The 15,739-nt window shown below is 58.2% G+C and overlaps 3 protein-coding genes across 3 annotated transcripts; all 3 read right to left on the bottom strand.

Annotated features, from left to right (window-relative positions):
* Positions 1 to 631: 631 nt before the first annotated feature.
* Positions 632 to 1,573, bottom strand: BESB_083360 (Cof family hydrolase subfamily protein; the record flags this gene model as incomplete). The annotated part of the gene is made up of 1 exon (XM_029366686.1): positions 632 to 1,573. One exon carries the CDS (start codon positions 1,571 to 1,573, stop codon positions 632 to 634), a length of 942 nt encoding a protein of 313 aa, XP_029217146.1.
* A 1,146-nt stretch (positions 1,574 to 2,719) lies between these two features.
* BESB_083350 (Cof family hydrolase subfamily protein) lies at positions 2,720 to 3,721 on the bottom strand (the record flags this gene model as incomplete). Its single annotated transcript, XM_029366685.1, has 1 exon — positions 2,720 to 3,721. The coding sequence occupies one exon, from the start codon at positions 3,719 to 3,721 to the stop codon at positions 2,720 to 2,722; it is 1,002 nt and encodes a 333-aa protein (XP_029217145.1).
* Positions 3,722 to 5,806: 2,085 nt separating this feature from the next.
* Positions 5,807 to 15,015, bottom strand: BESB_083340 (uncharacterized protein; the record flags this gene model as incomplete). Its single annotated transcript, XM_029366684.1, has 10 exons — positions 5,807 to 5,923; positions 6,432 to 6,604; positions 6,778 to 7,376; positions 7,894 to 8,063; positions 8,762 to 9,009; positions 9,444 to 9,760; positions 10,191 to 10,351; positions 10,970 to 11,109; positions 11,855 to 12,414; positions 12,761 to 15,015. 10 exons carry the CDS (start codon positions 15,013 to 15,015, stop codon positions 5,807 to 5,809), a joined length of 4,740 nt encoding a protein of 1,579 aa, XP_029217144.1.
* Positions 15,016 to 15,739: the final 724 nt, after the last annotated feature.

The raw sequence follows: 15,739 nt of genomic DNA, 5'->3' as shown, positions 1-15,739 counted from the left end.
CAAATTAATCGTACGTTGGACGGCCACAAGCGCAAGCTCCACTCTAGCCGGAATCGAGCTGTAACCACGGATTCTAGCTCCAGTCTCACGTGATGCAGTTGCTAGTTGTGTGCCATCCCGTTCTCTTGCGTTATCGCCATGCCTCCCTCGAGGCGCCCCCCCCCCCCCCCCCCCCCCCCCCCCCCCCCCCCCCTACTTTTGGTCCTCGCTCCGCTGATAACCTTCGTGTCAGTTTACGCTCTGAGAAAGATGATGCGAAACGACCACCTTTCGTGTTTGCCTTGTGGAACGGCGACCGCAGATCTACCGCGAAAGCAGCAACGGCGAAAAGGGAGACGCCGGCTTGTCCGTCAGTGCAGTTAGAGACTACGTGATGACTTCGGAAATCCGGAGCCGCGGCTTTCTTGAAGCATTGTGATTCGTTGTTTCAATTCATTGTTCGATGACAAGAGCACATTTCATAGACGTATTCGTTGACGAATGATCTACAAAAACGTCGCAACGCGTATAAACGGCCACAGCACAGAGAGACATTTATTCTCGACAAGGGAATAATATGAGACTCAAATTGTTTACGTAGCCACATCTTAAAGCATTCGGCGCGTGAGCGCGTCGAGCCATGAAAAAACATTCACTTAGTCGTGGAATGAGCTTGATGTATTAGGAGTTCGGTAGCAACATGCGCGAAGGCATTCTGATCATTTGACACTGTCTGATACAGGGCTGCCCTCTTTGCAGCATCCGTACCGTTCTCAACGACGATGGGGACCGCAGCTTTCCTGAGCATCTCGACGTCGTTTTCACTGTCTCCCATAGCGGCGACGTTGGCTTTTGTCAATCCCAGATGGTCAAGGAGAACCTGCATGCCAGTAGCTTTTGATATATCGGCCGGGATGACTTCGAGGTTCCAAGTCAGGGGACGAACACACCTCACCCCCCTGCCCAGTTGAGGTTCCAGCGCCGTCCGGAGTTTATCGATCGTCTCGTCCGTTCCATTTATGATTAACTTGCTGAAGTTCATGGTTCTTAGTTGACCTTTGTCGACAACTAGGGGTCTAGGCTCCCCGTATTCAGTGTGGAGCCTAAAGTTGAAATCATTCTCATCTTCGCAGTAGACACCCTGCTCGTTGTATCCACACACGCGGTCTCTCCAGCCAATCTGGTCCAGCACCTTGAAGACTTGCTCTAGGTCATTCAGCTCGATGTGCCTTTCAAACAGCAGCTCTCCACTAAGACCATAGACAACGCTTCCGTTCATGAAAATGCCTGGCCCCTTGCCGTTGGGAACCATGCGCTCATAGACGGCACGCCCCACGCCAGCTATGACACTATGCCTTGGGCGTCCCGTGGCCACGACGGGAATAATTCCATGGCTTCTTAGGCTCGCAAACGCAGCAACATTCGAGGCAGAGGCTTTGTGGGACGAGTCTAGGAACGTCCCATCCATGTCCGTTAGCAGCAACCGAACTGGAGCATGCCGCCGTAACCTTTCCCACGAAAAGGGCACAGGGTAGGCTTCCTCTTCATACCCCACCAGACAGTCCTGAATGCACCACTTGAGTAGCGCCTTCATGGTGGAGACGGTGTTGACTGACAGATTTATGCAAGAGCAGCACGTTCGCCTGTGCCCATCAGAAGGCCGCCGTGAGGAATACTCGAGACCAGCACACCCGAAAAGCATACGAAAAGCAGTAACAAGGTAGCTTGTCCCGTTGTTGCCACGCTCCACCCTTTAAAAAGTCTGTCTGCCTTTCTGTTGCTAGCTCGGTCCACCACAGGAACTCGGTTGCAGGTGGTGTTCCCCAATTCGTTTTCGTGATCGTGTAGTTGACACAAAATATTGACATGTCCAGGTATGAGCCTTTCATGAGTAGAACTAAATCGCTGAGGGGCTGCTGATGGTGCCCTGCTAGCGGAAGCGATTCGTGCGCAACGGCGATGTCACAGTCACTACCGGGGAAGTAACGCGTTGTTCACTGACAAGTGGGACTACAAGTCAAAAAGGTGTCGCCGGAGCCCCCACTGTCTACCAAGCCGCAGCCGTCAGGAAAACTCACACAACCTTGACACAGGAGATGGCAGAACAGGTTAACTGGGAACATGAACACCCGGAAGGGTCCCTAGAACGGACATTTCTGATGGCAGTCGTGATTATTGCATCTGACTGACCGAGGAGTAGCTCGGTGGACGACGGCGCTCCCCTTGTTGGCACACAAGTGGAGGCCGCAAGATGGAGCTTCTCGGCACTGCATTCAACCCCCTGATTCTGCGTTTCTCTCCACACTGTGAGTACTGCCGGCCACATAGACGACCTTGCGGCTTCTCATCAAATCGCTATTCTTCAGTTGCCTGCGCTGGCTTCGACATACCTAGCAATATGTGACCCGGCGTCTTAAACTGCCCATGGCACGGTGCAGTTGAGCACCGACAGACGAGCACTCCCGGTAGTCCGACCGGTGTTGAGCACAATGAAACGGAACTTTACCGTCTGCATCGCAAGTTTAGTTACCAAAAAACTAGGAGAGCCCAACTTCCAAAAAACTGTGGCAGCACAAACTCTCCAACAGCTCCACGCTGGATACTGTACCTAAAAAATACGGGAGAAAAAGCTCTATCATGGAGGTGGCTCTATTCGTCACCGTCCGCACGAACACAAACCAGCTGGGCGCTAAAGCATGACGAGCAAAATGAAACTAAAACACATTCGTGATACAAACAGCTACAGGTTGAAAGGGGACTGCGCCTCTTGCAGGGTATTACAAATAGCTCTTGTGACGACCGCGAAGGCGTGCTCGTCATTTGAGACAGTAGCGTACTGCGCGGCTTCTTTCGCAATACTACTGGCGTTGGTTACCGCGACGGAAACTCCTGCTGCGCGGAACATCTCGATGTCGTTCTCGCTATCTCCCATTGTGAGGACATTCTCTTTGGAGAGGCCAAAATGACTGAGCAGCACGTTCATTCCTGTAGCCTTCGATATGCCCTTCGGAATGACTTCCAGATTCCATGTTAGCGGCCGTACGCTCGTAGCGTCTGCTGGTAGCTCACATTCCAATGCTGGCCTAAGGATGTCGATTTCGGTGTCTGTTCCATTGACGATCAGTTTGCTGAACTTCATATCGTCGAGGGTTCCTCGTGGAATGAGTAATGGTTCAGGCTCTCCATACTCGAGGTGCAGCCGCCAGTTGACCGTGTTCTTTTCTTCACAGTAGATGCCTTGCGAGTTATAACCGCACACTCTATTTCTCCAACCAAGCCTCTCCAAAGTGGCCAGGACACGTCGCAGTGCATCGGCTTCGATGTGCTTCTCAAAGAGAATCTCGCCTTCAGGACCGTAGACAACACTGCCGTTCATGAAGATGCCTGGACCGGCTTGGTTGTTCATCATACGCTGGAAAGTCTCTAGACCAATTCCGCTGATGACGCTCTGTCGAGGCCGGCCAGTTGCAATGACGCCGATAATGCCGTGGTTCTTGAGACTCGCGAAAGCTTCCACGTTGGGCTTCGACGCGCTATGATAAGAGTTCAGGAATGTGCCGTCCATATCCGTCATGATCATCTTCACCGGCTGATGCTTCTGAAGGTCAGCTCTCGTGAACCGTTTAGGGCCGCTTTTCGGCAGAATGACGGTGCCTGTCTTCCCGGCGCGGATGCCCTTGGCTATCTTTGGTGATTGTGCCTTCTCCATCCTGGCCACCTCGTTGTGGTTGGACTTTAGCATCCCGGCCACCGCAGACAACTTGTTGTCGTGATCCACGAAAGATTGCCTTCTGAAGCCAGTGACACTTTGCAAGCCGCAGAATGCTTTGGTCGCCTTTGCTGAGAACCCAGGTGCAGGCTACGTCGTAGATGTCGGCTTTGTAACAAAAGAGAAACGCAGAACAAATATATCTGATTGTCTGCGACCATGTCTTCTTGACCGCGCCGCCTGCCTGAGCTAGCGACCAAGGTGCTCGGCCGCGAGGAGAGCGACTTGCACTTGGCTAGAGGTCTTTTACGCTCGCTGGTGCAGTCACACTCGATGGTCCGCGTGTCTTAGCTCGACCGCGTCGTCTGTCATTGGGTCCTGGTCAGCCTTAGCTGACGACCGCCCAGCCTGCCGCCCTCACGCGGCTGAGACAGCCGTATGAGCGGCTGCCATGCTGCATTAAGCTGAACGGGGCAGTCCACCACGTGGACTGGGACAGCTACAGAACCTGACAGGGGGGAGAGCCAGGACCAGAAACGACCAGCGCGAAGCGCGTCTATGCTGCAACCGAAATTGCGAGACAGGTTCGCTGATGTCGGGTGATATACGAATCACTGTATGAGGCGCTGGGGTCTTAGTGCACAGTAAATTGGGAAACGCCTTCCATAATAAGGGAAAGTAGACACATTCAATATGGCAACAAGGGAGCGACGTCACATTCACAAATAGAGCCGCGAGAGAAAAGTGGCTGATCGTCGGAAGCCACCCCTCTTGTGGAGAACTTCCTTCGTCACGGCCTGCGGTTGAAACAACGGCGAAGTTTCCGAGGCCACCCTGATTTCCTTGATAGCGTGGTTGGAAGTATTCGAGTACCTACCTCATAACGACGCTCTAAAAAGAATTAGGTAGCTGCGCTAGACTAGTGAAGCCACATCACGACTGCACATTTATGCAGACAGCGACCTGGGTCGGTGCCCATGTGTGGCAGCTCCGTGTTGAAAGACTCAGTTTTGCAGCTGTAGCGCTGCAGCTCTGCGTTTGGGCAGCGCTGCGAGTTCACCCAACCAATGCACACGCGACTGATATCAGACAACGCATCTGATCTATCCCGCAGAGCGAGTAGACGATGGCAGGCGACGCGTTGACACTGAAACGACTCACTGCTAAGGCCACCTCATAAACACCTGCAGTCCCACGGTCATATTTTGAGGGGGACAAACCAAAGCCGATAGTCGACGGCGGTGTTTCATAGAGGGTCTAACCATTATCTCCACTGCCTACCATCGGGCCTTCCCCAAGAAGCCCATCTCTCCACAAATGAGCCCCCTGCCGCATATACCTTGACTTTCTGTGTGTCCTCGCGAGACACCGAGTATCCGTCGATCTATCTGCGGATGGCCACACTGACTACCTGAGAACGCGGCCACCGAAACTGGTGTGCTACAGGAACAAGAAGGTGGACATCATGCTGCCAGATGTACATACATACCTATACACGGCTATGTGACACTAGCCGCGATGTGTGTGTGACAGCTGTTAGTGTGAAGCTCAGGAAACCTGTTTAGACTACTCCCTTTGACGAATTTGCGTAAACGGAATTCCTCCGACTGCGGCGCCTGCATGCCTCAGGAGCTGGACGTCACACACGTCAACGCGACGTTAGAGGGCATGCTACCAACATCTGTAAAGGGGTAGTGCTGCCCCGCGCACACTAGGAAAGCCACGCGCTAGGTGCAGTAGAGCCAAGCCGCGTCGCCCCCCGGTCGTAAGGCACTCGTGGCGGTTTTCGTTTCGTCACATTTCTACGGATTCTCCGCCAAGAAATATTCAGTAGATCCACCTCGTCCTCCTGCTCACGGGCAACCTAACGCAGCCGTGTGAAAATACGCAAGTGTGATTCGAATTCAACCAGAGAATCCGCGTTCACTGAAGGTGGAAGCTGGCACATAGGACGGTGCAAGGCCTATAGGATCACGGTATGCTCACCGAGGCGTGTATTGCTCGTCGCCTGCCCTAGCCCGCTGAAAGCGTCAACTACCCTCTTGCGCACTGCAGACACTGCCTGGATTGGCCGCCTCCTTCAACTGGCCTTGCCGTCCACAGAGAGAGGTGTACTCGTTATTCAACGCAGAAAGGAATGGAAATGCCCGCCGCCTCACACTTCTCCAGCAGCAGAGACAGTCGAGCGTCCGCGCTCTGGGCCTCGCTCCACTCGTGGACGTTGATTGTCACAATCTGCAGCGAGAGACAGAGGTGTGTTGACATCTCGGAAATGAACGCCGGGCGAGCCGGTCCCCCTTTGCATGCTTCCGGCCCCTAGCTCCTCTGATGCGCCGACCCAGACGCGCAGCACGGGTGCGGCTGGCTTCGCTGGCTGCGTGCCCACAGACACTGGCTCCGCAGCCTCCTAGGCCGTTTCTTAGCCGTCTGTTTACCCTGCTCCTCCGTGTTATTCTTCCTACCCCTTGATGCCGGTTCCCTCCTCCTCCTCCTTACTTGCCAGCCGCGCCGCCGGAGAGCCCGGAGCCGCAAGACGTTTACGCCGGTGTCAAAGTGCGTGGCTTGCCAGCTCGGGAGCGTTCTCAAGCCGTCGCCCTCGCCGAGGACGATGACGCCAAATCGTTTTTTTTTCGTCAACGAAGCGCCGCCGAGCCCAGTTAGATTCATCTTCGCGTCGGGCGTCAAGGAATTCGAGGTGGATACACTGCGGCGTCTTCGTTTTGGCGGAACAGGCGAGCAGCACTTCATCTCGTTCGCTAGAAGACGACGCAGAGAACCCAGCGGAAGATCCGATCCAAGACGTGACAGTGTCGCGCGCCTTCTCTGCTGAGCTGCTGGGGGGCCGAGACAGAGCGTCTTCGTCCGGACTGCACGGGACGAAGGCCCGACTTCGAATCCCGGCTGTCGCGAGTAGATCTGACGAGAACCCAAACACACAAGGACATCGCCTACACGCTAGCACTGTGCAGCCCGATGCACTTATGCACCTCATCCAAGCAACCTTCCCCTCCTGCCCCCCAGGCGCCTCTCTAGTGTGGCCTGAGTTCGATGCAGACCCCCTCGAAGAAACTGCAGACACTCGACCGCACCTTGCAATTCTTGGACGATGCCGGAAATCGCTCGATCTTCGTCCACGCGCGGATCGACTGCTGCGTTCGCCCAGGCACGGATGAGGGGGAACTTGGAGGACCGGCGGACTGCATGCGGGGCGTCCGCGATATACGTCGCCGCAACCTGGTGCAACAGCAAGAGCGGCTCGCGTATCTGGAAGATCGCGAGGCGGTCGTGCTGCCGAATATCGTCGAGTGCATGCCAGTCGTTGAAGGACGAAGGTGAGAAGGAGGTCAGCGTCGCCTCGCTCTCTTCTTCGTCCCGCGCGCAAGGAGTCTCCTGGGGCGGGGTCGAGGCGGCGGCGGCGCCAGGGCGCGCGCCGCGCTTCGCGCCGGCCCGTATCTGGCTGGACTGGGGACTGAAGAGCGCGTGGAGGGAGGCGAGGTAGCCTGGCGCAGGCAGCGCGGAAAACCGGAAGGCGTCCCAGGCGTCGAGCGCAGGCGGCGGCACGTCGATACACCAAAACAACTTGTCAAGGTAGCCCGTCACATGCACCTGCTGGACATGCAGATTTGTCACCGCTGCTGACCATAGCATCGCCAGCATCGTCGCTCGACCGTACTCGCCGCGGAAGGCGCTGAAAAAAAGACAATCCCGAGCCACACAGTCTATCCACCCGCGCACGCATTTTGACACACAGAGGTGCATGCGCGCGCGCGAGTGGTAGCTACCCAAGGCCGAATCGCGCGGAAGCTGTTGAAGCGGCTCCGCTGAAACGGGCCTGCCTAGGACGCGTATCAAAGAGCCAAGTGGACGGTCCTAAACCCTAAACCCTAAAGAAGGGTCTTTGGACACTCTACACAAGGTAACAACGAGTGGATACATGTTGAGGAAATGCCTAGCGAGTGACCGTCGTCCAGCCGGTACAGACAGTCTCTCACCAGGCCACGACGGTGCAAACGGACCTGCTGGAGACTTACAGACACAGACGGATCTACCGTATTCGACGGAAACATACACACACATATATATGTGTAGATAAGTATCTGTGTGCGCCGCGGAAATTGGGGTAGTTCGCTCGAACGTTTGGCCCCTATTTTTCGTCCTGCGCCTCAGGCAATGGACGCCTGCGACGTGCGACGTCAATGCCTCACTTTCCATGCAGAAAGACTTTTGCGCTGTTGACGTCCCACACGGCGAGAGCTTCGGCCGCGTGATCCGAGCGAAGGGCGTTCGCGTAGGCCAGGGGAAAGACGAGGCTGAGAGAGGAGTCCAGGCGCTTGAACGAGGCGCGATCTCTCGCGAGAGATGTGTCGATGCAAACCTGGAGGCGCAGCGACAAGACAACAAGCCGCAGCTCCGAGGGACGGCTGGCGGATACGCCGATCGCATTCGAAAGCCGCTTCACCTGACCGCCGGACCCCGCCGACACGGTTCGGCCCCGCACGCGCGCGATTCGCGATACTGCTAAAGGCGCGACGGAAACGCGACAGCAAGACGCTTGAGAGAAGAACCGGATAGACCCTCGACTACTCTCTGCGCGGTTTCTGCATCCCGTTTTGCATGCGATTCCTTCCTCTCCCTTGCAAATCTGTCGCATCTTTCTCCTGGAACCGGCGGCGGCCTGCCCATCTAGACGCGTGCTGAGAACTCGGCCCTGTATCCGCGCTCACTGCCACAGCGTACACTGCTTCAATCATACATGATACCCACATTCATATAGACGCATATATACATATACATATGTGGCTTTGCAGCGTTCTGCAGTGTGTCTCTCGGCTTTCGACTCGTTCCCTGTGGAGCGAAACTCCGACCCTCTCTGTCCTCCTTGTCACTAGCGCTCCTCTCTCTCTTCTGTTTCGGGCTCCATGCGTGATGGCGATTGCCACTCTATTTCTCACGAGAGGCGCACCGCTGCATTCGCCTGGTCTGGCTCAGCCGAAGAGAAGTTGTTGATATTTTCTTGACGTGTTGATCCCATGAATACCAACAAACGGTGCTGGATGGGGTAACTTTTCTTACGCGGGCGATTTCGGCGTCGTAGACGCGCATGAGCTGCAGAGGAAGCAGAAGCCTCTGGGCGTGGAACGCGCCCAGCTTCTGCACGGTATGATTGATTTCCGTTAACCCGTTCTGCACTTCGGAATCACCGTCCTCCAACATCTTCTCGCGAAGCGCCAGCGTCAGCTTCTTCGGCGTGAAGTTCGGAGTCGACGCGAGGCCGATCCAAATAAGAAACCACAGCGCCTCCTTCCTCGCAAACAAAATACCTAAAGTACTCGACAGACGCAAACACGGAAAAGGAAGTCTCGAGCGAAAACGAGGCGCCATATGTGTAGATGTAGGTGTCTGACGACCATACATCTACATCTATACTCGCACCTACAAACGCGATTGCATCAGACTGCACGAAGCGTGTGCACCTAACCATATATATATATATATATATATATATATATATATATATATATATATATATATATATATATATATATAGGGTTTAGGGTTTATATATATATATATATATATATATATATATATATATATATATATATGCACATGTGCGAGGTGCAGAGGCAGATGAAGCCTGCTTCAGGACGGTTGCATGCACATGCGCACTAGGCTGCCTTGAGCGTGGCACGCCCTCATGTCCTGCGCCGAGCTCCCTCGCTTCTTCGAGCTTCTAACTCGTGGCCGCGCGTACCTTCCAGCGTCTTGCAGACAACGTCCTCAAGCAGAGGATAGAGGTGGGTGCGCAAGTTGAAGGAGGCGAGCGAGGTGATGATGTCGCCCAGCGTCAAGGCTGAGGCGACGGTTGAGAAGATGTTTGGAGTCTCTTTGGTCGCTTTACTGCCCCCTGCACAGGCCTGACCAGCCAGCGCGTCTTCTTCGCACTCGCGAGCTCGCTGCCGAATCGCGTACGCGTGCTGCAGTGTCTCCAGTCGCCCGCAGAGCGCCCGCGCAAGGCTGCGGAATGTCTGAGGCGTGCGCGCAGTCCTGTTGCCAATGAGGCCGAGGATGCTGCGCGGAAACCCACGAGACCAGCGGACAAGACGCGACAGGTGAAAGCGACACGGGAGAAGACGCTCGAAATGCGACAAAAAACGAAATACGGAGGGGACTTCTCTGCAGGAAAAGGAAACAGGAACCTCGGAGGGGAGAGAACTGGCAAGGCGGGAAGCCAAAACCAGACAGGCGAGACAGCAAAGAAAGACAAGAAAACAGAGAAGCAGGAGCGAACCAGACGCACCACAGCACCCCTTAGGGGGATTATGGAGCTGCCGCTTGCGCACACACTTTCAGAGGGTCGCATACGACCCAAGCCACCCATCCGCCGCTTTCCGCTCGTCCTGCTTCGATGCATGCGCATCTCTGTGTGCAGAGCCGAAACTGCGCCTCGCGCTTCCTGACTAGGGTCGCGAGGCTAAATCTAGGAGCTGCGGGAACTTACAGCCCCGAGGCATTCACGTCAAGCTGCGGTACGAAGCGGCGCATGGCGACCGCCGCTTCGCTGACAAGAGCACGATATGGAGCGAGTTCGAGGTGAGGGTCGAGTGCGCGACAGAGACTGATCAGCGTGCGAAGAAAGGCTGGGTCGTGGTAGGTCTCAACCTGAAAAGAACAGCGACAAATCCAGCAGGGTCGCACGTGCAACTGCGCCGCAGGCTCACGCACCCACATCTGCGCGTGCCTGCGGAGGACGCATATGCCTGCGTATAGGTATCCCGCAAGAAAGATCGCCCAACAGAGCGCTACAGTCACGCAGCGGCGATGCGCCTTCGCATCCACGTTTACGCCGTATCTCCGTATGCGAAGACTAGCTTCCGTGCGCAGGAAAACAGACGCACAGCGCGCGACCGCACACCTACACACACTGCCCCTGTGAGGACGCGTCTCAGCGAACTAAAGACACTCTCATGTGACCACCGACAGCTCGCTACGCTCTGTGCCCGAAAATATATTATTCATTCGTCGGTTGATTTTGGGAATGCCTCGCTTTGCAGTTTGCAACCCCCGATTTAGTTCGCGTTCGCAGCTCTGCGCCTGCGGCTCTTTCTCTCCCGTCGCCTGCGCGCTCTCGATGCGACGCCTCCACGCCACCTGCAGGCCGGCGTCCGCCCGACTCTCTCTCGTCTTTCATTTTTCGAGTTTCTCAGCTGGGCACGCTCCGCCGAGCTCCGCCACGTCCCCCCTCCGTCCACAGGCGGTCGCGGGCGCGTAGGGTCTCACAGCTGCGCTGAGGCGAGGAAGAGCCGCGTCAAAGAAGACGCGGTGCGAAATACTCGAGCGGTGAAGCGCCGCGGTCGCCAGGTACAGCAGCGGGTCGCTGATGTAGTCCACACATGCCGAGGCCTCCGCCGCGTGCTTGTCTGAAAAACAGGACAGCTTTTCGAGACGCATTCAGAACGAAAACAAAGGATCTGCGCAAAGAGGAGGCGCGGAGGCGGACAGACGACGCGGAATCCGGTGACGCATAGGACCAAACTCCACACAGGCGCCGGCAGCTCGAGGCCGCACACAGCCCAGTCCTGCTGGCGAGCGCTTCAGAAACGCGGCACACACACAGAGGCTCTACCTCGCAGCTGCTCTGCGACGAAGGAAATCCATCATAGACGGGGGGTTTGTTAGTATTTATGTCCTCTCTCGTTAACCTAGCGCGCTTATATGAAATTCGAGCTTTGAATACAGGAAGGTTGGTACAACAGTTTAGGACGCGGAAGGCAGTCCTCGCGGAGGAACCACTATTTGGGAATACAGTGTGATCTTTTCAGCAATAGGATTTACAGTTTAGGGCAGCCACTGGACAGCCGCTTCAAAACCTCGCCAAGACCAGGCCGGACTGCGTCCTCCGCATGCCCAGCGGAGCCTCTCAGACGCGCCGGGGGACTGACTTTTTTTCAGGACCTCTACACGCCGCTGGACGACCTGCGACTCCGAAATCCAACACTTTCAGCTGTCTTTAGCAGTACTTTTAGGATCCCAGGCTGATTTGATACGTCAGAGAATATCAACAACGATGGTGGTATATTATTATTTGGCTAAACCAAAAACATAGAATGTTCTCGAACCATGCTAGCACACTAGAACTTCGTTTAATAACTACACATGCCTCACCGATGAGGTGTTGGACCGCGAGGCCGTATCTCCCGCACTCGAAGAGGAAAAACACGAGGTCGTGGGGCCAGAGGGCCTTGCTCTCCTCGCTGACGACGTGCAGCAGCTTTTCGCTGTAGAGCCCCATGCGCCCGAAGCCGCGGAGGACCTCCACATGCAGGTGACCTGCCCAGCGCGTCGCCGCAGGCCACGGGTCGCGACTTGAAAGCAACTCGGTGGAGAGACGATCTCTCTCCGCTGCGCCTGCGGCTCCACGGTCGTTCGCCTCCGCCTCCCGGATGCCGCAGACCGTCTCCTCGCCGCCCACGGCCTGCGAGGGCGACGCACTCAGCGCCGCAGACTCCTTGCGCGGACGGCGACCCGCAGGCGACGCGAGGAAGACCGCACGCGCCTCCGCGACTGCCGCGGCGACACCTGCACTGCGCGGAGCCGAAAGGTGCAGCGGGGGCTCCAGAGGAGGGGGCATGGGCGAGGTCGACGCCGCGGCGGAGACGGCCTCGGCGTCGGGCGGCGAAGACGCGAAGAGCGAGCGACGCGCCTGCATCTCGAGGTGGATCGCGCTGCAGAAAAGCAGAAAGCGACAACACCACGCAGAAGCGCGTGAGACGCGAATCGGACACAGGCGCGGCCTCGCGAATGAATGCACAGCGCAACCTCCCACCGCGGCGACACAGGCCGCAGGAGACCGCGGAGACGCGAGGCGGTCCGCAGCGCCAGGCGCCTCTGTTTCTGACCGTCTCGCGCAGCCCTCGCTGTTTTGACCTGGGTTTCGCAAGCGCAGTTTCCTGTCGCAGCTCTCAAGCAAGGCTCCGAGTATTTGCACAGAGGATTCGCCTGGTTTGCGCTCGAGTTCTGCGTGCTTCCCAGGGGAGGCCGGCTGGTGGGCGCGCGGGGGGAGAGACCTACCTCATAACGACAGGCGCAAAGTGAAGAAGCACGCGCCGCTGCGCGAGGTCGCGAAAGAGCTGCACCACGTCCTTCAGCTCCTCCAGCAGCGAAACCGCAAGAATCCAGACGCGCCGCTCGCGACATGGCGCTCCCGGCAACGCCACCGCTGACGAGTCAGGTCCCGACAGCGAAGAAGATGAGTCGCCGACAGAAGGCGAAGCAGCAGCCGCAGGCGAGGCGGCCGAGGCGCCGCCGCCGGCCTCTGCGCGGCTCTCGTTGTCTCCTTCCCCCTTCCGCCTCCGTCTCGCGTCGGGCTCGTCCGCGTCGCGGCGGCGGAAGCGCTCCAAGACATGCAGCGCCTGCGAGGAGACGCGGCGCAGATGCGGCAGGAGGACAAACGTCAGGTACCGCTCGAAGTCGGTCATCTCTGGGGGGTGACCCTCGCCGCGCCGCAGGTCGTGCAGGCCCCCCAGCCAGTCATCCAGGAGCCGTCGCCACCGGCGCGCGACTACCGCGAGGAGACGTCGCTGGAGGCGCAAATCCGACAGGAAGACGCTCGCCAGCGCCTCGTCCGGCCGCGCCGCCACGCATACCGCCGACGCGCTCCACGAAGGAGACGTCGAAGCAGACAAAGCAGCAGGATCTTCGCGAGACGACAGCACACGCGGCGCCGCTGCAGACGCCGCTGCAGAGAAACTGGTGGAGGAAGGAGGCGCCGACGAATCAGGTGCAGCAAGAGATATGCGGCTCGACTCACTGGGAGTGGGGCTGCCTGCGGTGCTCGCCGCCGAGGAGGCCTCCGCGCCATCAGCGCCCAGCGCGGCCCCTGCGCTCGCCTGCGAAGGCCTCGGCGACCCGTGGACGCCGAGGCCGTCGAGTTGCAGCAGCTCCTCAGCGATCTGCAGCTTCCAGAGCGCCGAGAGCTCGCCGTGGTTTCGGTTCGTTCCTCCGGTCTCGCGCTGCTGCTTCGCAAGCTCCTGTGTGACTCGCCCAAGAAGCCGCTCGAGCGGCGCATCCTGAATCATGCCGTCCAGCTGTTTGAACAGGCGCGCCTCGCGATCCTGGAGCGTCCGAGCCTCAGCTTCCACTCTCTCGAGGTCTTCCCAGCTTCCCCGGCGCGTCGCCGCGCCCGTCGCCTCAGCCGCGGGGCCGCGAGCGCTCTCCGCCTGCAGACACGCTGCCTCATCTCCCCCCATGTGGCACACCGAGGCCTGAAGGCCCCCTACGTCCTCAGTCCGTCGCTCAGCGAGTTGAGCGGCGTGTCGGGCTTCGTCGCTCTCGCTCTCCCGCAGCGTGCCCTCGCCGCCGCGCTCTCTGCCCTCAGCCGCGTGCGCCGTCGTAGCCTCGAGCGGCCGCGGGTCGTTGGCGAGCGCAAGCGCCACATCGGGTTGCACGAGCAGGTCGGCAAGAACTCGCCTCCGCAGCGCCTGCTTGATTTCCTCCTTTTTCTTCCGCTTCTCAACGCGGCGCTGCCAGGCCGGCAGCGCAGACGCCGACTGTTCGCGAAGCTCCTCCGCAGCGGGCGACCGCGGAGAGAAGGCGGCAACCACGCCGGCAGCTGCGGACGCAGCGCCGAAGGAGGACGAAGGCCGCGGGGAGACCCCAGACGCGGAAAACGAGGAGGACGCGGCGTCGGTCGCGCCTCGACCAGCCTCGCGAGCGAGCGGAGACTCAGAAGGAGATGCGGATGCACCCGCGGGCGCGGAGGAATGTTCAGGCCGCCAGACAGAGGCGGAGGCAGACGGTGAAGCGGAGTCAGACAGAGACGCCGGCAACGCGGAGCTCTCAGGCGAGAAAGCAGAAGAGCGAGACGACTCCTCGCCCTGGCGATAGCGAGACGCGGCCGAGGCGACGCTCGAAGCAATGGCTGCTGCGGCGCCAAACGGCGAAGAAGCGGACGACGCAGAAGACAAACCAGATGGCGAACGAAGAGACGCCTGCGAAGCGACACCGTTCGCGTTGAGCGGCGCACACGACGTCGACGCAGACGAGAACGACGACGAGGCGCAGGCAGAAGACGCAAGCGAACGTGCGCCGCAAGTCAAGCGCGAGGCGCAGAGCGCCGTAGAAGCCGCCAGAGCGGCGGCGCAGGCGCGGACAGGAGAACGAGAGGGAGAGCAAGGCGTGAGCGACGTCGCGTGCGGTGACGCTGCAGGATGCCCACTGGAGACGCGACCCCTACAGCTCGGCCGAGGAAGCGAAAACTGCCTGGCGCCCGTCCGCGCGCCAGTGCCCCAGGCGGGCCTCCGCATGCAGTACCAACCGGCCTCCATCTTTGCGTCGAAGAGAGAGAAGTCGCATGGTCACACTCGTTCCCGTTTTGCGCAGGTCGGAGCGGCACGACGACGAAGGACGCGGAAGGGGCTTTGAACGACCCGACGATACGCCTCTCTCCCTTTAGCAGCCACAGCGAGAAGCGACGCGAGACTCAAACCAAGGCGAGGAACTAAATGAGAAGCGAAAGAGAGAACGAACGCGAGCATGCAGAGATGAAACGCTGTAAGGAGCACACTGCCGCCGGGCGAGCGGGGCTCGGAGAGGAGAGAGGGCGACGACACACTCGCGGCGGAGAGAGAAAGACGAGCTCGCGGCGACGGCGAGAAGAAAAGAAAGGAGGACAGGGGACGAAGACAAAAGGACTGAAGAAGGCGACAGCCACGGGCCCCACAAGATCAGGACGAGAAAGAGAAAAGTTGACGCAGAGTCAAGTCTCACCAGGGAGACTGGGAGCTCTCAAAGCCGGGAAAGGTCTCCTCCTCGAGAGTTCAGTGCTCGCCTCGCTATTTCCTGCGACGTTCACCTTCTCAGTCTCAGGAAACAGAACGGAGACGAGCTCTGCAAACTCCTGGATCGGTTGTCTTCGCATTTCGCTTGACGCACGCTGCATTTTCGCCAACCGCATGCGCATGCGACAGGACCACCGCCGGGGCTTGGAAGGATGAAAAACGAGAAGGAAACCGAGAAAAAAGGTGAAATTGGCTTGCACACGTATTTAAC

The sequence above is a fragment of the Besnoitia besnoiti genome, chromosome VIII, assembly GCF_002563875.1.
Source record: "Besnoitia besnoiti strain Bb-Ger1 chromosome VIII, whole genome shotgun sequence".
In the NCBI taxonomy this organism is placed as follows: Eukaryota; Apicomplexa; class Conoidasida; order Eucoccidiorida; family Sarcocystidae; genus Besnoitia; species Besnoitia besnoiti.
The sequence above is the reverse complement of the archived record's forward strand: the minus strand, read 5'-3'. Positions and strand labels throughout refer to the sequence as shown.